General features: G+C 40.0%; 2 protein-coding genes across 9 annotated transcripts in view; one reads left to right on the forward strand and one right to left on the reverse strand.

The window, feature by feature from the left end:
* Positions 1-480: 480 nt before the first annotated feature.
* The window catches only part of LOC117606556 (uncharacterized), a 66,443-nt gene continuing 45,802 nt past the window's right edge, over positions 481-21,121 (forward strand). The window contains exons 1-2 of the mRNA XM_034329124.2: positions 481-827; positions 5,732-5,827. Of these exons, the coding sequence (XP_034185015.1) occupies positions 5,785-5,827 (43 nt within the window). The 5' untranslated portion in view covers positions 481-827; positions 5,732-5,784. The remainder of the gene's footprint in view (positions 828-5,731; positions 5,828-21,121) is intronic.
* Positions 10,195-21,121, reverse strand: part of LOC117606543 (uncharacterized) — a 38,312-nt gene continuing 27,385 nt past the window's right edge. For 4 of the 8 annotated variants that reach the window (XM_076689574.1, XM_034329103.2, XM_034329106.2 and 1 more), the window contains exons 2-6: positions 19,835-20,016; positions 17,023-19,459; positions 16,327-16,486; positions 11,618-15,796; positions 10,195-11,250 (exon numbers count right to left, since the gene is read on the reverse strand). In XM_076689574.1, the coding sequence (XP_076545689.1) occupies positions 15,524-15,796; positions 16,327-16,486; positions 17,023-19,459; positions 19,835-20,016 (3,052 nt within the window). In that variant the 3' untranslated portion in view covers positions 10,195-11,250; positions 11,618-15,523. The remainder of the gene's footprint in view (positions 11,251-11,617; positions 15,797-16,326; positions 16,487-17,022; positions 19,460-19,834; positions 20,017-21,121) is intronic. The other 4 variants (XM_076689575.1, XM_076689576.1, XM_076689577.1 and 1 more) reach the window with 4 other exon arrangements.

Raw genomic sequence — 21,121 nt, forward strand, 5'->3', positions numbered from 1 at the left:
GGGGGTCGCACCCGGTACCGGCTTCTCCTCGAGCCGCGTACTTACAAAGGCACCCGGAGCCCCCACTCCGGATGCCAACAGCCCTGACAGCCCCACCTGTTTTGGTGGTGAAACCGTCATATCTAGTGTTCATTATAATTTATATTACTACAAATCTCTATTTGTAGTCACTGTGTAGTTTTCAAAATCACCGTGTTGAATCATAAACTGCGCAACAAAACGAGTGGAAAAAAGAAATTCCTACCTCAGTCGGTATTTCAGAACTTATGATGATGGCGCTTCTAGCGGCCCACAGTCTCGTATCGATATCCTGGTAGCCACTGATGGTACAGTTTCCTTCCCAATATCAACTGCTGATAAAAACTAAATTTCTCGAACGAAACGAATGATGTCACTGATCGAGAGTCACCAGGCGCAGGAGCCAAAAGTGGATTGTCCTACGGGTTGCCAGTCGCCAGGAGTTTAGTCGGTGCCGGTCCCGAAACGCGTTCACCTCTGGACATTCTGCGGGGCACGATTTTTAAAATGGCAACAGACATATACATTTGATAGGGTAGTTGATCCGAGGGAAAATTAACTCGATTGAAACGAAACGATCACAGCATAATGACCGATTGACGAGATGCACACGGTATTAACGGGGTAGCATAGGGGTCGGTCGTGTTACCAGTTGATATCTCGATATCCTAAACTAGCTGGGGGTGTGATATCACTTTACGTTCGATTTGTTAAGCGGTCGTTTGCTTTTCGCGCGAAATATACGTGCTGTGTGGGAAATTACCGAATCCCGATGACACGCCCCTGACCAATGGTCCCCCAGGATAAAGGTAAGCGTATGTTTGTATCGGTTCATCCCACTCTTTTAAACGATACTGAAATGGGCTCGCGTTCGTGAAATTCCACGCTGGACGCCGAGAGTTCTTCCTGTTGGACGTAATTCGGAGTTCATTTTGCAAAAGGCATGCGAATGAATCGATGGCGTAGGAGAAAAGTATAGTAACAAATTATCCATACTTTTTGGTATTCATAAGATATAAGCTTTTCGCAGGGCAAAGTGATCAATTCTTATTTCTTTTAATTTTAATGACAATGCACTTGATTGATGCTTAATTAATGTTTTATCAATTTCTCTACTTTTTAGAAATTGTTACATGCAATTTTATGAAAATTAGTGGAATTTTTGTATGCAATTATAAAGAGTATGTTCTAAGTTTGAGCTCCAAATTAATGTGCCATAAGTGCCATTTTACCTCGACTATGAAATCCTGTTTGATCTTCCATATTTTTAAATATGACATAACCTAATAAATTATTTTAAGTTAAGTTTATTTAAATTACAGATAAATTGTGCAATTTCGAAGACAGTAATGGATATTGTAAAGTATTCATCCGTGTATTCTTGCAACATAATGAGTACTCGATGTGCAACATATACGAGACACATTATTAGCTATTCAGAAAAATGAAAAGGCATCGTTGAATATCGGGGACGATAAACTGAAAAGCTATTCTTCCCTCTTTTCTATTCGCTAGATTACCGGATATGTTGGCAGTATGCATTTTTTCAAGCATACGTGAGCAATTTGTAGGTTCCTGCTTTTAAAAATATTATATTGTAAAATTAATATAATATCATATATTATACCATTATTCATTTTATTTTATTTTAAATATATTTTCATATCAACCAATAACTATTGAACTTTCTATTTCACTCTAAAGATTCAATAATAAACCTAAATTCATCTAAGTTTCTAAGGGTTCAAAGCTTATACAAAAATGGAACCAAAGAAGTGTCTTCGACTCTCAATAAGATCGCCTTTTGTGGGTTTGTACTGGAAATTTTGGAACATATAATCACCAACTGAATTTCCAATTCATCCCTTTTCACCCTACACATCCCTTTCACGCAAGCAGGTGGCCAGGTGCAATTTAAATCTATTTTGGCATCGTCAGGTTGATCGAGTTCGTTGGCGTGTACCACGTTTCAAACGATGAAATTATTGGATTTGCCCGGAAATTGTGAAATTCCCGAGGATCCTACCTGATCGCGTCTACCCATCGCTTTACGCCTTGTTTTCAATGGACGCGCCTCGAAACTCGGATTGCCGCACGAAAATTCGTCGCCCTTTCCCTCGATCCCGCTGATTGCGTCGCTTTGCCTCCCTTTAAATGACCCGATACACCCCTTTTGCGACCCGTAGCTGACGTGGCTTAGCTGAAAACGAATCGACACAGCTTTTTCATCGTGGACGTAAAGAGATTGGAGAAAAACGTTAACGAGGAGAGGATTGTCTGATGACGTCCACCATTGTTGCTTTCTTTCTATTTTTAACCTGAATGATTGAACTATGGTGAATTATAAATTTCTTATTTTAATTCTGCTGTGATTTAGAATAAATTACATATTTGTATATACTGTGTTATTTACAAAGGATATACCATCTTTTCGAATCCTTCGTCGTTTTTTATATGATCTCCATTCGAGTTAGCCACAACAAATTTGTGTAAACATCAAGGCATCATCTCATTGGGGTTACACGTGCAGAATGAAATTCTCTATTCCTCGAGATTTCACGGGGTTCGTGCATCTCGAGAAAAATAGCTCACGCATGGCACGTATTCTTTTTGAGACGAGTACTGATGGCATTCGTGTCACGTTCGACCTATGGATGATAAATGTTGTTAAAAAGATCGAACGAACCTATGTTATTCTTTAACCTGATGCTTTTCTTTTCGTCTCCTCGTATTTGATTTCCAGCGAGGTGAATAAATGTAACGAAATTATGTAGATGGAGGGCATAAGTTCCCAGCAAATATTAGTCAAATGCAGGACTAATTTTGTTTTGGTGAAAAGTTGATCCGATGAAAAGTTTCTCTTAATAATTATAATTAAAAATTTTTTAAATTTTGTATATATGTACAGTGCTGTAAATGGTGGCTTCCCTCGGGGAAAATGACGATATTGGGAGAGAAGGATAAAATGATCATAAATAACTTTGATTTTTCAGGATCAAAGTGATTTTAACCCCTTAAGCCGAACCGAGTTAAGCTCATTTGGTTGGAATAGGGTTCACAAAGCTTTGGGAACTTAAAAATAGTATTGCCTTTTCTCTTTTACGAGTTGTGTTATCCAGGGTATCGAATTTGGATGGGCATTAAACGGAAGTTAGAGTTAGCAGCGTTGCGTTTCACTATCCCGTTTGGTCGCCTGCAGTAATGGTAACTTTTAAATTTCACCCTCCAAGGAACACGCTATGCTCCTCTCCGTTTATTGGGTTTTTCTCTATTTTTAATCGAGCTCCCACGCCGCAGGAAAAAAAACGTTAACATTGATCGGGTAAACCAATCGGAAATAAATACTGGTTTATTTTAAAAATTTACCCAATTGTTTGACAGTGTTTTGAAATAATCTTAATAATTGCAAAGCTTTGTACAAAATTTTCAAACGTTTTATATGATAATTGAATTCCGTGCAAATATAAATTAATTTATATTTTTAATTGCAATTTCTCCAAATTGATAATTACAATTTAATTTTTAATTAAAGGCTGATAATGATAATACTTCTATGTATTTCACAATGGTATAAATAAAATTTTGGTGTTTAAACAAACCCTCTCTGAATGTAATTAATTATGCTTGTAATTCAGTAATTACACTAATTCGTTTGCGATGCGTAAGGATGAAAGTGTTCGAATGGAAACGATCTCCTGTTTCGATAAACATACATTACATTTCCATGTATAATCGTGTATCAGTTGATGCAGTTACGGCGAACACGTAATGGAGCGTAGCGAGCATTGTAAAGCGTTAATTGCCCTTTAATTTGGTATAACGCGGAATCTTTACAGCGAAAAAACCAGATTACTGTGGTTTATCACGAAAAAAAGATCAGCAAGCAGCGATTAGGAAGATAAATTTTTATAACTACCCAAATAGAAAAACAATCATTAATTTACAATTAGTATCAGATTTCTTTGTAGAACTACCTTGTCTGAAAATCACAATAAAAAGATTTTAATATATTATAATTTTGTATTTCATATTTTCATTTCCTAAATTTTACCTTATTCCAAATACTCGTCCCTCCCCCCAACCCCCTCAATGATGCCTAAAATTTTATATAATCAACAATTAAAAGAAAATAGAGAGCCCAATTTACCACTTTAAAAACTTACATTTGAAAATTAACTAATCATATCCTCAGTAACTACAGTTTTACTATGTCTGACTATACGTAATCTTATCTACTGTAACAGTAGAGTAACTAAATAAGATAAGCCTAAGTTGCACGAGACTGTACATGCACGTACAATGCATTAAGCATCGCAAACAACTCACTGCTTTTGTACGTTTGTATTACAAGGGTTGTTTGAGATGCAGGTGATGCAATATAACAATGTCTTCCTGAGCCATCTAAAACGACAGTACTTGTTTGTTTAGGTTACAATGTATCACATTACTCTAAAAGATTGCCATGATGTTCGTCCTTGATGTAAAAGTCCAGATCCCATCCTTGCTACATCTGTCTTCGTCTTCCATGCACTTTTTATCCTAGAAGAATGCTTTTTGTGTCTGTATACATCTTCCAACTTCGTTGCCTCACGTCTGATGTTTTTATCATGGCTGCCTTCTGTCTCCTCTCATTAGATACTTTCCTAAAATCTTTTTATAGTCATGCCCTAGTAATTGCTTTGAAATTAATTTGTCAACGATTGGTGGGTGCTTTGGTAAATTTTACCCTTGATGACAAAAGTTACAGGTTTCTTGTACTACGAAAAAGTTTCAGAAAAATAGATTAATAAATTGCGAGGTGTCTTTGGTTTCCAATAAAAGGAAATAAAATTGGTTGGTGATTCAATTACAGCGCACCTGTTAAAAAAAGTTGGGTAAGAATGGAAAAACCAGATAATTAGAAAACGGACAGAATTTTCCAGGGGATATAACACAAGGTCTTTCATTAAGCGGAATTTTTTCTGGAGTTGTGCCTTTCATTTATCAGAGCGGATATTGTTTTATTTATTAAATTTCTCGTTACTGAAAATGAAATTTTTTTACTACAAAGGAATATTATTATTCAAAAAATTATACAGATTATTTATCAATTTTATTTTCTAGCAAAAATACTGATTAAATAATTATATGCAATTTTATATCAATTTTATCATACCGTTTCCATCAACTGTACTTTAATGCAAACATTATTCCGTTCAATTTATTATTGACGCAAAATTCGTGAAATGCAAGAGAATATAGCTTTTTCCTTGAAACGTGTCGATCAACACCTTCCGATGCTTCGGACTTTCCGATTTACAGGCCCGTAGTAAGTAATAATTTCCGGCACCGGTGATTGATAATGACGCACACTGTATCGATTTCCAATCGGGGCGTTCGAACCCCCAGACGCTTACAATTTCAGCATGTAACGCTTCGACTGAAACACCCGGTACATTACAAACAAATTTTACTATAATATTAAAAATGATGGAATTATTAGAAAATTTTGACCTAGTCCCCCTATATCTGATCTGCATTTTTTTTATTTTTTACCATTTAAAAATATCAATTTCTATTTATCTGTTCACAATTTTAAAGATTATTTTTTTGAAATATATAAATAAATAAACTATAACTGAATTATTAATAAAGTTACCTGTACCTACAGAAACAACATGAACGTTCGTCGTGGATGCATACTAATCGAATGCACTTTGAAATTGAATTTCAGGCAGGAGAGAAGGAAAGTGCATCTCATCTTAAAGGACAGAAGGAGAAAATAATATGGGAAAAGGCGACAAGAGGGGCATCGCACAGCGCAGCGATGGTGAGTGTTTGTTTAATGCTAATTGAACAATGTGCTGAGAGGTGCAATTGTTGCACTTTCACAATTGCAATTGTCTGGAACATTTCACGTTAATTCTCGTGGTTTGAAGGTACCCTATTGTTAAGAAAATTAGCATTTTCTTCTTTCCTATTTTTATTTTTAAATATTAAGATCTCTTGTTAACATGTTTTAAAAATAATTTATCTGATTTTTAAAATATTATTAAATTCAATTTCAAAGTACAATACGTTGAATGAGACAATTTTTCTCTATTAGAAAAATTTTTTTCCAGTCGAATATTTTCTACCAGAAATTGGTTGAGATTCAAGTTTTCGAAAGCCCTTTCAAAAACTTTTCCCCGGTACGTTCGCTCCGAAATTGCTTGAAAAGTCGAATTCTTCCTTTGAAATTCACCCAAGATTAAGTTCCCCAAAGTTTTGTAAATTTTCGCAATTTCATACTCGCCTGATGGCGGAGATTACACAGCCCCGGAAGCGAGTGCACTTTCGTGTTCCGGCATTCTGTGACACGGGCTCAAGATGATGCAGCTCGTTCGATGAGCTGTTTTCTTTCATAAAGAAGAGCCGACCAAATCTTATGATTATACCTTTTGAATACATGGATCGATCAAATTTAAATAAGACAGCTAAGACCTTTATTCAAATTTTAAATTATTCTTCATTTATCTTTTCTATCAATTTGATATACTAAAACAAAGTTATATCATTTTCTAAGACACCATAAATTTTATTTTTCTTAATTTTCAATAGGTCTTCAATTTTTTGAACGAATCAATACTTTGTTTTAAAATGCAAACGAGACAAAGTTGTACAAAAGACGATGAGAATACAAACAAATGCGGAGGAATCACAGTTGCACCAGCTCGCCGTTGCATTCATTAAAAGAGATAACATCGCGTTCAAAGTACAACAAATGTTTCTGTTACCGTTGAAAAGGGAACTTTTGCAATTGTTTCGAACTGTAGCTGTGATTTCGTTGCCATCTAGTTATTTCTCTTCGCTGCTCTATATTTATACAATTAAATGTCCACCGATTGAATAAAGGATCCCTTGACTATGGAAAATGTGACGAGATAATAATGATTAGCATTTGAACAGACCTTTATTTTAAATTTCTTTGGAGCTTTAATTTTAATATGTTAACTTTCATAGAGAAATAAATTTAGAGATTTTTAGAAAAATAGAATTAGCAGAAGGTATCTGAATTAAAAAAGATACAAAGTCTGAAGGGTGTGTTTTCAGGGGTGAAACTGGCCAAATGCAGCTTAGGCTAAAAGTGAAATGAAGCATGATAATTAGCATTCAAGAATCTCTTCCTTTGTCCCTAGCCCCGTCGCAAATGTAAATGCTAGAAACTTATCCTGGCCTTATCCTTCAGCTTTTGAGTGGAAGGCAAGAGAAAATCTTAATCCAATAAAGGAACAGCTTATGCTCCATAGACACTCAACCACTCCAGCCCTACTGGACCATACTACTTACTACTGCCTTTACGAATTTCTGTTTCTACTTACTTCGTTCCCTTTTAATTTCTCTAATAATTAACATCCTGGTTTGTACCATTGTTTTTTTCTGGTTTTATCAGCAAATAAAAAGGCGTCTTAATAACAGAGGCCTGTAGATTGCCAGGGAAATAAGCGGAAGGACAGGCCAGCCATGGTAAACAAGGAGTCATAACGGTACTGAACAAACTCAAAGCGAGGTAAATGAAGACACGCTTAAAGAGTATTAGCATAACTTTTGTTAAACTTCATTAAGACTTCAGGAGAAGACTCCTGCTGGAATCCAAGCGCGGTGAATTAGTTAACGCAAGCAACCATGTAACGAATGTTGTTATGGCTTGAGGGTAACTTAACTCTGTTTACATTTTATCTATTGTTCCATAGGATAAAGGGTTAAAAAGAAGTATTAACTATAAAGAAATTAAAATATCTTAGAAATTATTGAGTCTCTTGATATACTTGGTCACGCTGCATATTATTTAATTATGGATAAATGGGTTTAAATGACCGCGTTCAAGAATATTCATGGCACCCTTCATTTCCCCACAGAAGAATCGAGAAACAATAAAAGCTTACAAAAGGTGAACGTTCGAAAGCGCGAAACGAAGCGGTTTACCATTGTCTTCTAGCATCACTGGCGAATGAATTGAGGGAGGAAACGGAAAAGGGATGAAGTAGAGTGGAAAGGTGGGTGAGAATAGTTGCAGCCTGAACGTGAGGTAAAAGAGGGTGAAAAGAAAACGATGATTGCTTGAATTCTTCGAATAGAAGGTGTCTTTCCTTTTGTCGAAGACAGACATATTTTGTTTCAGGTTATTGTTGGAATTTCCTTGATATCAAATTTAAAAAAACATACATGAAAACTTTTAGCAGGGAATTTACCATAATAATAATTTATCAATTTTGCCTACTGCAATTTTTGTTTATCTTCCATCATTTTGACCCAGTCTTATGAAATATCCTGTAGGCAATTGTATTTGTTGTCTTGCAAGGAACGCGTACCCTTTTACTCTGGAAGTCATCCGTTTTCTTGTAATTTAATTAATTTCCCAGGACCTCTTTTCCGGCTGGCAATTTCATTTCTTGCACGGCTACGAAACGGTACGAAAAGTGTAGAAATATGGCAAGACGCAGGCGGAGAAAAATACAATTGGGGGTATATAAGGACGCAGACTGCAGAGTCATGAATAAAATTCAAAGGGAACACGAAAAGTAGAGTAAGTAAAGGTTAGGCTGTGAGCGTGGGAGGAAGTTAGAGGTGCACCAAGGATGAAGCTAAATTCACGTTGAGTGTATCAGGACAGACAGGAAAGGAAAGACAATAGCCTTGGGGAAGGTTGGTGCAGACGGTGCCTAGACGCACCTGCCTCTTGTCGTCGATCCGTTATTGGGATTTCTGCACGTGCGAAACCCCGAGAGAACGCCTCTTCGGCTCCTGCCCTCCCTCAGTTATGTGAAATTCGACGAGAAGTAAATTTAATCACGCTGCATCACGCGTTTTAACTCTAAATTGCCATGGCTCCTATATGTACGTATGTACAGTCTCGTGCAACTTAGGCTTCCCTTGGTTAAACGGGAGTGAGGGAGATGGAATGTTGCACCACTTATCTTATTTACCTGTATTCATCTATGGAGGCGAGAGGTTCTATATTAAGCTCTCCTTAATGTCTACATAGGTCCTAACTTGATTGTCTACAGGTTCCCTTTAGGATCTTCTTGGGATATTCCAAGGTTCTTCATTTATCCTCTCTAGGCTCTCCTTAGGATTTCCCTAGATTCCCCATAAGCGCCATTTTGGTTGTCCCTAGGTTCCCCATTGGCTCTTCTTAAGACCTCCCTAGGATCTCCACTGGCCCTGCCTTGGCTCTACTAAAGCTCTCCCTAGATTGCCTCTAGACTCTCTTTGCGATTTCCCTATGTTCTCCATCGACATTCCCCTAGACTGTCCAGTAGGGTTCCCAGGGAAAATGACGATGTAAAAGGAAACCTTTCAAAGCCAGTTCATTTCGTAATTAATAAAATAGACGATCTATGGCATTTTATATTTACATCATCTTTTTACATCTACAGGATGAATATACGCTACCAAAATTTTACCACCTGTGTTCCTATCACCCTATATAGAGAAATGAATGGTCGAGGACTTGCTAGAAAGTTATTGTGTATGTTTCCCAGGTTAATCGTCTAACTTCAATAGTCTCACCAACCATTTCTGGTCCCGTCAAACAGAATGTCTCTTTATTATTGATGGACGTACGCGACATGAATTCATAAGCTAAAATCCTATTAACGTAACATGGACTACAGTATACAAAATTTGAAATTCCTTCAATATTTAAATCTTCTTAAAATATTTATACCATTTTTCAATGTGTAATTGAAAGGCTAAATATTTGAATTATTTTCAAAATAGTACAATGTCATTGCCAGTGATGATGAACATTGGTGTTAATTTTCAATGGCTGACATCAATTTCAACGTTAAATGGGAACACTTAACCGGAGAGCTTTTCAACAGGCTTGCTATTGATGTAACTTGCAAAGCATTACGGGAACTGGTTAGTCGGATAAAGGGCTTGTTTGTTTTGCCCTGTTACAGATCGGTGTTCGTCGCACAGTGAAATTGTAAATACATTGGTCACGTTGATTTCGAGCACACAGAATTACGTAATACTTGTGCACACGTGTTCTTTCAATATTTGTTTGTTAGAACACAATCGTCATTGAATTTATTTCTCCACCAATTTCATTGTATAATCAAAGGTACAAATCATTCATGAGATCTCTTTTTTTCTGTTCAAAAAGATACCAAATAATCAGATTGCCTGCGTTCACTCTAGTTGCTTCACCTTTTGAAGGGTGACATCTATGATAGAGGATCTCTGTTATACTGAAAGATTATGTCTCCTTTGTTTACCAGGCTGAGCGGTTTAGTTTTCAAAGCAAGGCTTAAACAGCCGAGTTGCCTTGAATAAGGGTTTACTGCGACGGTTTGATTCAGTGAAAGCAGTTCTGGATAAAAGATCCCTTTTCCTATCCCTCCGCATGCACATGCTCTTCTTTGAGTGCAATTTTAGTTTTGCACCGTGCACAGTCATATCTCCAATGTTTATCCACTACCTGTTGCTGGGGATATCGTAGAATATCTACTTCTCATTTCTGGTAACCATTTTGTTGTTCCTGTCGAAATGAAATGGAAGTTATGGCGTTTACCATACCATACCATACCACGAATTTCGCCCATAAGGGCTGGCATTTTTGGAGACGTTTCTGTTTCTATGTTGCCCACCGAACGCTTTCGACCACCCCAAAGATCAAAAAAATGTAATACAATATGCAGTTTCCTATCTTTTCTAATGCAAGTTTTAAAATCCCTATTGCTGTATAATAAATTCTTAATCTAATAAATAACTTTAATAAATATTCTAGAGGAAAATTGTCGCAAGGGTGAATAAAACCAGTTACATTTCTACATAAATGATACATATCTTTACCTACATGGGTGCGAGGTAAAATAGAATGTGCATTTGAAAAAAGATGTTTTCTAAAGTAAATAAATAATTGTAAAAGGATTCGTCTGGATTGATGTAATGTCTCCCTGATAACGGTCCCAGAGGGTAAATTACCAGAGCCACGGTTTCGTGGGGCCGTCTTCTTTGCGTGTGAATCGGAATTTTATTTAGTAATGTTAATTTTCGATATCTTAAGTCTCTATACTGAACGGAACGATCTAGAGGGAAACTTTCCAGAATACACGGTTTCGTAGATCGCCCGTTTTGCCTCACCACGTCCAGATTCGTCGTATTGGATAAAATGAAATGGACAACTTACCAAGATCGATGTAAAATAATATACGATAAGATAATTTGATTTTGTATCGTTAATCGCTGGTGTCGTCTAGAAATCTGGAAGTCAAAGAAGAGGTGAGAAAACTGCCACTTGCACTACGCGTTCGCGATCGGCCTTTATTACGGTGTTACGAGACGAATTCAAAACTATTGCAAAACGAACACAAAGGTATTTCAAAAATCGACGCGACGCGGAAAAAGAAAGAAAAATAATTAATATACGAACGATATAAAAACGAAAGAGAAAAGATAGAAATTGAAAAGTATGAAATGAATTTAACGTATCCGTATGAGTCCTTGTCACCAAACCGCGAACCGAAACACTCTCGACACTCTGCCTTGAAGAGGACTTGCCGAGCAATCTAATTACGCGATTTTGCTAACAACTCTATCTCTACGCGAACACGGGCTCCCCGTCACGCACCTTGCGATTTTTCGACGAAGAGTGATTTGCCTCAGTCAAGCGATCGTGTCTCAGGGTTCGACCCGCGATCAAGGGCCTAAAGTGAGGTATTGGGCTAGTTGGCCGCTCTTCCTAGTTCTCTCATCCATTCTTGACTTTTCCTTCTACCTTCGTCTAAGGTTGTCCATTTCTTTCTACCTCTCTAACGCCACGCGGATTTCATGCGTCGCAATTCTAAAGTTTCTGGAATATTCGAAATCTATTACAACTTAATTTCTAATACTTACAAGTCTCCATTCTTAAGAAATCTAAAAAAATGTACTCCTTCCCCTCCTTGATTCCCCAGAAAATTCCCGGTTTATGACGGTCTGAAATGCCATAAACTCTTGCTTTTTGGAGCATTCTGACAAAGAAGTTTCCACAATATAGGCTATGTACGTAAATCCACAGTACAAACTTGTCGCGCACTCACGACTGTTCACGGTCGAAAACGAAGATTGCCGAATGGACCTTTAAATGGGTTGTATCACTTTGTCTCTCCCTACAAGTAGTTTCTCTCTCAGAGTGTCACCTCTTATTATACCTACTCTTTGACCACGCGCCTTCGGGGATGGGTTGGCAGCCCCGCGCATTTTTTGCATTTTACATTGTTTCATACATGTGCCATACTTTTGTTTCTGTTTTTTCGCCATACTTTTTGCTTGAGTCTGTGTGTGTGTATCCCCTTTTAGTCGCCTCTTACGACAGGCAGGGGATACCGTGGCCGTATTCTAATCCCCCCGAGCCACAGGGGTCTATGGCGTTTACCTAATTCGATTTTTTTCCACTCGTTTAGATCGTTTGCTGTGCACTCCAAACTTTTTCCTCGTGGTACCTGATCGTAGATTATTCAGTATAGTTCGTGGAGACGAGATGGAGGCGTTTTCGATGGTAACAACAATGCGGTTGATTGGACAGGAAGCATTCGCAAGTCCTTCAGAGCTGAAGGTTCTCGTTATCGGTCGCGGTCATTATCGAAGAAGAAAATGGGAACACGAGACAAGTGAAAATGTCGGAAGTTCCGCTGGGCGCTGAATTTCTATGGATCGGACGAGGAACTTTCGCTTTCGAAACTTCCGCAATTTCGCGAGAACTGATTAATCCCTTTGGTTTGGTGGAGTTGGTGGAAGGATGGTTCCAATAGCGAGGAAAACGAATTGCGAACGCGCACTTACGTAGCGTGCACTTACGCAGAGAAATCCAAAAACAAGTGTAATTTATAGCGAACAGTCGTTTTATAAAATGTAAGAAATTCCAATCGGCAAACATCCAACTGGGGACGTCCAGCAAGGAGTCGCTGGCTAAAAGTAAACACTTAACAGTTTCTTATCACTTATACAAGAGATAGTGCCCATGAGGGAAATATAGGATAGTACCTCCATGTTGTGTCGCTATTCTCTATAGATATTCTCTAGTCGACTATTAAGTCGTTAACGAGTTTGGAAATTCCTAAATTATTAGTAAGTACGTTACATCCCTTCCAAGTAGCTGATAAATATTTGCTGGCAAATGAGTTTATGATCTTAGGCTTAGGCAAGCTGTAAAGTTCACGACTGAGATTCATTGTATAATTAAAGATTATCAAAAGGAGTTAAAGCCCTGATTTATAAAACAATAGCATATTTACTTTATAGATACACTAAATCCTCAGAATTGTATTCCAAGTTCATCCGGATTGCACTTTAATAAAATTGCAATGAATTCGTTAAATTGAGAGTGAAGCTACAAATTGAAGAGAAATCGATTGTCCACAGCTGTGATCATGTTGAGGATGGTCTTAGAGGGTGGGTTATAGGGGTGGAAGAAAACAAGTTCTTCTGCTTGGTGTGCCGGTCACGCCGCCCTTTCAACAGGCAATGCCCATTTCATGTCCGATAGAATACGGAATTATTCCGCTGGCTGGAAAAGTGGCGAGGAATCTTAAACACTCTTCGGACCACCGAGAAAGTACATTTTGCACTGACCTTTGTCAACATGCTATTACACTTTCCGTTAAGTGGAATTCAAAAAAAAAAACATTATGAGAGACAAATATTCCTTTTCATTATTATTTTACAACCTTCGAGCCCGGACGAGGTATGGGGTATATTCTCGCCCTTCCGGTTTGGGTAAATTTACTCAGGTGGGTCCGAACGTGTTAAATCTCATTTATTTTACGGTACTTACACATTTACTTACTTTTAACAAAAGAAACCTTCTGGAACAAGAAATACTACCGAAAAAGTCAAACTTTTAATTCAACAAAGGTAAATAAAGTTTATCTTCAGAAATTAGTATGAACACCCTGTATAATTGTTCGACGACTACGTGCAAGAGGAAAAAGGTTTCACAGTTAATAATTCTACGTTCGTTACACGCGAAGCACGCTTAATTGCACGTGCGTCTACGATGCGAACAGATGTCGCACGTTTCTCTCACTCTTTCACGCACCCTCTTTCACTCGTTCCCTCTCATTCCCTCTTTACATCTATATTTTTACATGCTAACTGACTCGCCTTTGGCGACCAGCCAATACTAAACGATCGGTTACTCTCTGTTGAATATTGGCTTCCCTTTCGAAATTGTATCAGCCCCGTAACGATTCCTGCTTCCGTTCGTCTCTCTACAAACTGAGAGGATTTAAGCGCCGTTTTATGAATCGTATCGAGCAGGAAACGTTGTTAAGCTCGTACGAGAACTCATGGATGTTTTACATAAATACTGTATGTTAATCTTGCGACTAAAACTATTAAGTGTTTCAAATCGTGAACGTTGTGTCCTTCTTTTTTTGCATCTTAAAACCTGGTACAGTAGACTTTTGTTATAATGCCAGTATAGATGGTGACGATATCACGAGAGCAAATTGAATAAAAAATGAAAATATTCAGAGATTTAGAATTCTTGTACAATTCTTTTACTATTGATTTCACAAGAACACAACGCACGATTTTGAAACTGCTGGCGAATGGCTCGCTGTGTTAAATTTAAAAGGCTCTCATGCAACGCTACCTCGATCTAAAAAGGCGAATAAAAAAAATATGTCAGATCTATAACGTAACTGTCTGTTTCATGTTCGAAGAATACGAGAACACGAATGACATTTTCTTTGTGCTATGTTTCCGAGATATTGATTAAACAGACAGAAGAGATAAAAGAAAATTTGAATCATGATATATCGAATAGATTCATTCTTTGTATCACTTTCATATCCTAAACGAAATTCATCTTTCATTGGAAAATTAATAAAAAATTATTTGAGATTTAAAAAACAAATTATTTCAAACTTTCCAGTGTAATAAGGTCAATTATTTAATTATAATCTCATTATGATAAGCTAAAGTTAACACATTCGCACTTGGAATTCTTTTCACCTGTTCAAAATTAAAATTAAAATAGAATTTAAATTTTAAACACGAGTAATATTACGTTTGTAAATGGGAGGAATATTAAATTAACTCTCGCACGGTGGAGCCAGGTCTCCGTTGACCCTAAGTATGATTCTTTTTTATTTTCATATTTCAATCTGTGAAGGCTTTTTAATTTAAGAATTTGAGCTCCTGCCAGGCAAACCACGTTTCTGTATGTATACTTTGACACGTTGACAGTGGGGGGTCGCTGGTTACCTGTGTGCTAATGTACAGGAGACACTCGTTATATTGTCAACGAGAGGGCTGAAGGAGCTTTCAAGCTCTCATTTGAAGGGGGCAGGGGATAGAAGTATATCATTTTCATAGATTAATATGCTTTTTAAAATCCATTAGAAAGTCAAATTGCTCATGTGGCAACATAACAAGGGTCTTCTGTACTGTAAAAGAGGAAAATTTGGAGTAGTGTCACGATTTAATAAATACTTTGATTAGCTGCGAAAGCTTATGTTATGGCGAGTAACCCTGCAATCTGCTTCTTTTATTATAAGCCTCTGTTTTCTTCTTCGCTCTCTGCATAAAACTTCGTGATTTGTTGCCTGGCAGCTTTGGTGATGGAACCCCTGCAAGGGTTCGGATCCCAGTTAACACCAGGGCAACCCATAGATTCGAAACACGTCACCAGACGGTTGGTGTTGAATGGACAACACTGGACGACTGCCCAAACACAAGCTGGAGGACTTTGTACAGGTGGTCGTCGAGTGGCTGCTGCTGGGAAATTTGGCACCTCTACTCCACGACGATAGGGATTAACTCCCTGCAACAAGAGATGAATCTCCATTAGCAATTTTTATGATTCTTGAATTTTCATTCACCCCTTTCGTAATTCAAGAGAATTTAAATTCATTAATTTCAAGGATTAACTCTTTGCACTTCAAAGGCTCACCATTTCCATTTGATTTAAGGAGGTACTTATTGATTTAATTAGGATCCTTCTGAGAGATGGACCCGAAAGGTACTCGGTAATTAGTAATTATTAGGACTCATTGTCAGTCATGATCTTGAGTCATCAATTAGATTACGTTTTGCCCAACTCAGATACTCCACTGCCCCAACAGAATACCCTGATGCCCGCCCACTCCTAAAGAAAATGGTTCTGACACTACATCTCCTTTTCAATATAAGAAGATACCCATCAGATTCAAGCCATCACTCGTTGCTCGCTTGAATGGTTAAATGAAATGAACCGCGGGTAGAACTCGTACCAATGCTGTCCATACGAGGCAGGGGCTTGTGCGTTAAGGGGTTAAGGAGGATCGGTTGAATAGACAAGTGGAAGTAGCTCACCGGAAAATCGATATCGCCGTCGAAACCCGTTCTCGATGACAGGCGAGGCGAGGAGGAAGACTGTGCCGGGTGAACTATTATTCTTGCGCTCACGGGAAGTGCGTTCAGTCTGGCCTCTTCCTGTCGTCTCCGTTGCTCGTGTTCCCTTCCCTGCTTCGCTCTACGAACAACAGCATTACATTATATCGCAGCGATCCGAAAGAGGAAGCTCATTGTGCCCTGTCTAGGTGTTTGTTTTATTAACACTGCTTCGCAACGATGCGCTAACTCGCGGCCTTAGCGCCCGCTAAATTGCGACCCCACCGTCCCTCTATATTTATCCTTTCACCTACGACACGCCATGGATCTTCAGCGTCATAATAACGAGACCAACACTGCTCCGTCTTTACGAGCTGTTGGGTTACTAAGTTTCCGACACAGTTTCAAACAGCTTGCAACTTAGCTACCAGTGCCGTAGGCTTTCCTAAGGATAATGGGGATCTAGGATAAGCAAAAGCCCTGGTGTGGATTAATTTTAATATAAATATATTCAGAATTAAAATTTTGAAAAGTGTCGCCTAAGTCAATGAACGATCTTAGGACCCTAAATGCCTATGTCCCTTTTTGAACCACCCTGCATTTAAATAGAAATTAATGGAAAAGCTCGGTTCGTTTAGTTATAATTCAATATTAAACCACCAAATTCCATTTCATTACCTGCTATCCTCTTGCCTCCTCCTTTCAGCCTCGAGCCTCCATCTTTCTTGCTCATATCGCTGTCTGTCCTGCTCCTGCCGCTGCCTGTCTTGCTCCATGGTCCTTCTGGACTCGTTCAGGACTAAATTGGCTGGAATAAGACTCGTGTCTTGTCTCCTCCTGAGCTCCTCGAGCCTCGCGCGATCGTCGTAGCCGTGTCTCGTGTTCTCTGACCTCGTTCTTCCAGCTTGACTTCTTCTAGCCTGTTCCTCCATCAATTCTTTCCTTCTCCTGTCCGCGTCCCGTCTCGCAGCCTCCAGTCTCTTCCGTTGCTCTTCGTATCGCCTTGACTGCAACCTTCTCGCCTCTTCTTCTCGTCTCAAAGCCTCTTTCCTCAGTTGCTCCTCTTCCAGCCTTTCCCTCTCGCGGATCCTATCCTCCTCCGTCCTCCTCGATGCCTCCTTCCTTCTTCTCTCCTCCACGAAGCTTCGGGGATCAATATTCGTCGGAGCCGATGGGCCGTGATTTCTTCTTCCGTTACCCTGGCCGGGATACCTTGACCAATTATACGCCCTCGACCAGTCGTCCATTTTCTTCCTTTGATCCACGGAACTTCCGTTCCCGCTCGTCACATGCACTGGCTGATTTCGACGAATGTACTCCTGCAACTTGCGCTCCTCCTCTATCCGTCTGCGCTCTTCGTCCTGCCTCCTTCGAATTTCTTCTTCTCTCTGTCTATCTGCAGGATTAATCGGTCGATTGCGTTGCATGTATTCCTTCAGCTTCTCCTCGCGTTCCCTCTCCTGCTGCTCTCTGAATCTTCTCTCAGGATCTACATAGTAGGGTCCGCTCTCGTTGGAGGCTGCCCGCATGGCGTACAATAAGTTAGAGGGTTCGTTTCTAGCCTGTTGTCTCCTTCTCTCATCTTCTTCTTCTTGTCTTCTCTTCAGCATCCACTCCCTCCTTCTCTGCTCTAGGTGTCTTCTGTCCAACTCCTGCTGTCGTCTTCTTTCAGTTTCCCAATCACGTCTTCTCATGGCCTCCGCCTCCTGGTGCCTCCTTTCTTCATCGTAGGTGGAGGTATGAGGATAAGATTCATATCTTCTGGGAGAGGCAACCAATTCCTGCGGACGCTCTCGGTGTTCTTCAGGCGACTGCCACCTGCTGGATGTTCTTCGCGCCTCCTGCTGTAGCCGTCGCTGTCTCTCTTCTTCTTGCCTCGTTCTTTCCTGAAGAGATCTCTCATACTCCTGCTTGATCCTTTCTACCTCGGAATTAGTTCGATTCTCAACGTGACCTCGTCTTCGCGCCTCCTCGAGCCTCCTCCTCTCCTCTTCCTTCCTCCTTCGCTCGTAGTCCTGTCTTCGTCGTTGATTCTCCGTCTGTAGTTCGTCGCTCGACACTACGCCCTCGTCCTCACCGAAGCCCCAGATCTGACGCTTCGAACGACCTTCGGTCCGAAGTTGCTCATCAGCGACAGAGTCGTCGAGCCACAGTATCCTGCGACGCTGATGAGCCGGTACCAAACTGTCGGCCGACTTCGCTTCCTCCTCTTCGAAAGCTTCACGTTTAGCTATATCAGAATTAGAACCCTCTCCGGCCGTCTTCTGATCACCGCCGGTCGAGTTCTGACCATTCGACTTGCCCAAGTCCCCACGGACGGGCAATTTCTCGGGTCGCCCTTTGTCGTCGGAGTCCGAATAACGAGTCGCCTCCATGTCCCCTCTGTTCTGTTTGATCCCCTTCGTGGTGGTCTCCAACTTCTTCAGCCTCACCAGTTCATCCATCTCGTCCTCCTCCTCCTCAACCGAGGAGAAGTCGTACATGTCCAGGGAGATGGGTGTTACACCTGGCCACGTGTCCATGGCTGCTATGGGAGCCTTGTCTCTACCACCAGAGTCTATAGACCTCTTCTGCTTGTATTTTGTAGCGGCCAGACCCTCGCAACCCACTTGCAACTCCGGTACACCGCCTATGCTGAACGGGTCGCTGTTCGGAGGCACCTCTGTGCTTAAATCGTCGAAAGAGTTGGATTGTTTGTAGAACATCTTCGGGCTGGTTGACTTGTAGTCCGTCGTCTTAGCCTTCCAGTCCGCTTGGCTCGTCTTCTTAGGTGTCTTACCTTTGCCCTTTAGCAGGTACCTCGTCAGGGGCACATGGTTTAACGGATAGAGTCTGAGCAGGTCCAATTTGTATATCTCCATGGAGCCTGGTCCTTGATCTTGAAACGTGTCGTCGGCTATGAAAGGATCCTCCAATTCGGACAGAGCCAAGGATGGCTGCTCCGAATCCTTTGTCCCTCCCCCATCAATTTTCTGCTCCGTGAACTTTTTACGACGCTGCTTGTCTTCGACTAAAGGTGAAAAATCGTCATCGTCGCCGCCGCTGTTACCCTTGCTCTTCGAGTGCAACGAATCCTTGTCGAGGTAGTTGGTCTTGAAGGACTGCAACGGGGATGCTGTAAAGAGTTCATACGTGAGTGAGCTGAGGTGATTGCGAATCGCAGCCGGTATGATTCTGGTTTCAGATACGTGACCCAATCTTTGGGATCAGACGCCTTCTGTTGGGAAAGTGGCGGCTGGAGAAATGCTATTCTTGTATGAGGAATATGCTTTCAGTTATTCTAGACATATTTTGGTTTCTGAGAAAGCATCATAAAGCAAAAATGAAGAAATTAAAGAGTGATATAAAAAAAAGTGAAGAAAGGAAGCAACTTATGGGACCTTCAACTGGTAACACGTCTTCTGCTGCATACTGCCCATGCATCTAGTGTAACCATAACATGAAGGAATGGCAATGATCAAATCAGTGAGGTATCAAATGTCAAACGTACCGGTGCTGGTAGAGCTCGACCTTCGCGAGCCGATCGGAACTCGTTGGTAAAGCTCATGCTGCGGGGCCAAAGGGGAGTATTGATCGAGAGAAAAGCGAGAGGAGTTGAGGCTGGCTGTCCCCACCACGTTCGCGTAGAGCCAGACCGTGGCCAGAACCACTGTCACCCCTGGCTGCATTCTCCTGCAATCAAACGGATCCTCTGGTGACTTCTTTTTCTCTGGTTGGTTAAGAGACCAGCTCTGCTTTCTTATTAAAAGCGAATCCCAATCGACAACTCTGAAGAATCAATTTCTTTCTATTTTGCATAAACATATGCAAGGATTAAGTTTAAACAGCTGTAAATGTCCAAAAAACATACACAGGGTTATTTTTAAAAAAGCTTTCTCTATATCGATGGTGTTTTTCAGTGACAAACTGATTTCTATGAAACTTTGTCTACAACCTCCCTGGGGTACTAAAAAGTCCGACATTTTGATCCCTTCGATTCCCTTCTTCTTCGCCCTTTCAAAAGTGCAGTATTTCTCGGGAATGGTTGAAACAATTTGCATGAAATATTGTACATAAGTTCTTTGAAGCACAGCAACCAAGGAACCCATGTGTAAAGTTTCATGAATATTGACGCAGCCATTCTCCAGGAACACCGAACCACCAATATCTGGGAAGATGGAGGAAAATCGTTTCTTAGTGGTTACCTAAGCTATAAAAGGAAAGTGTCTGCAAAATTTCAGCTTCATAGATTCAGCGGTTTATACGTTGGACGAGCTGCGTTTAGGTTATGTGTAACATACCGATTAGGTTAGGTTAGGTGGCCCTGTATCGCATTACACTTTCTATGTTAATGGTGAGGAAGAAAAAAAAAAAAGAAATGTGGAGTGCTTCAGAAGACAGTTATGCAGGAATTGAATTAGGAAATTCTTCCACATCCGACCTAACCTTATCAGACTATAATTTTAATAATCTTCAAGGAATTTCCAGCAACAACAATTGTTCAGTTTCAAATTTAAATTAAAGAATTCTTCGTCTTAAAACGAAGGTCTTTTTAAAATTTTAAATTGATAAATTGCCCGGGAGTAGAACAATGCAGTCGCGTCCATGATTGATCGATTGCTTAAACCATTTTAAAAGATTAACAAAGCGACAGGGATTTATGCACCGGCCCGATAAATCCGACACCCAATCGCGAAGGGTTAAAATCCAACACTCATGCAGTTTGCACCCCCTCCTTCGACAAAGCAATCAAACTCCGTGCCACTCCGGCGATACGCGGGTAGCTGACGTCACCGAT

Source organism: Osmia lignaria, chromosome 8 (genome assembly GCF_051020975.1).
Source record: "Osmia lignaria lignaria isolate PbOS001 chromosome 8, iyOsmLign1, whole genome shotgun sequence".
Classification (NCBI taxonomy): Eukaryota; Metazoa; Arthropoda; class Insecta; order Hymenoptera; family Megachilidae; genus Osmia; species Osmia lignaria.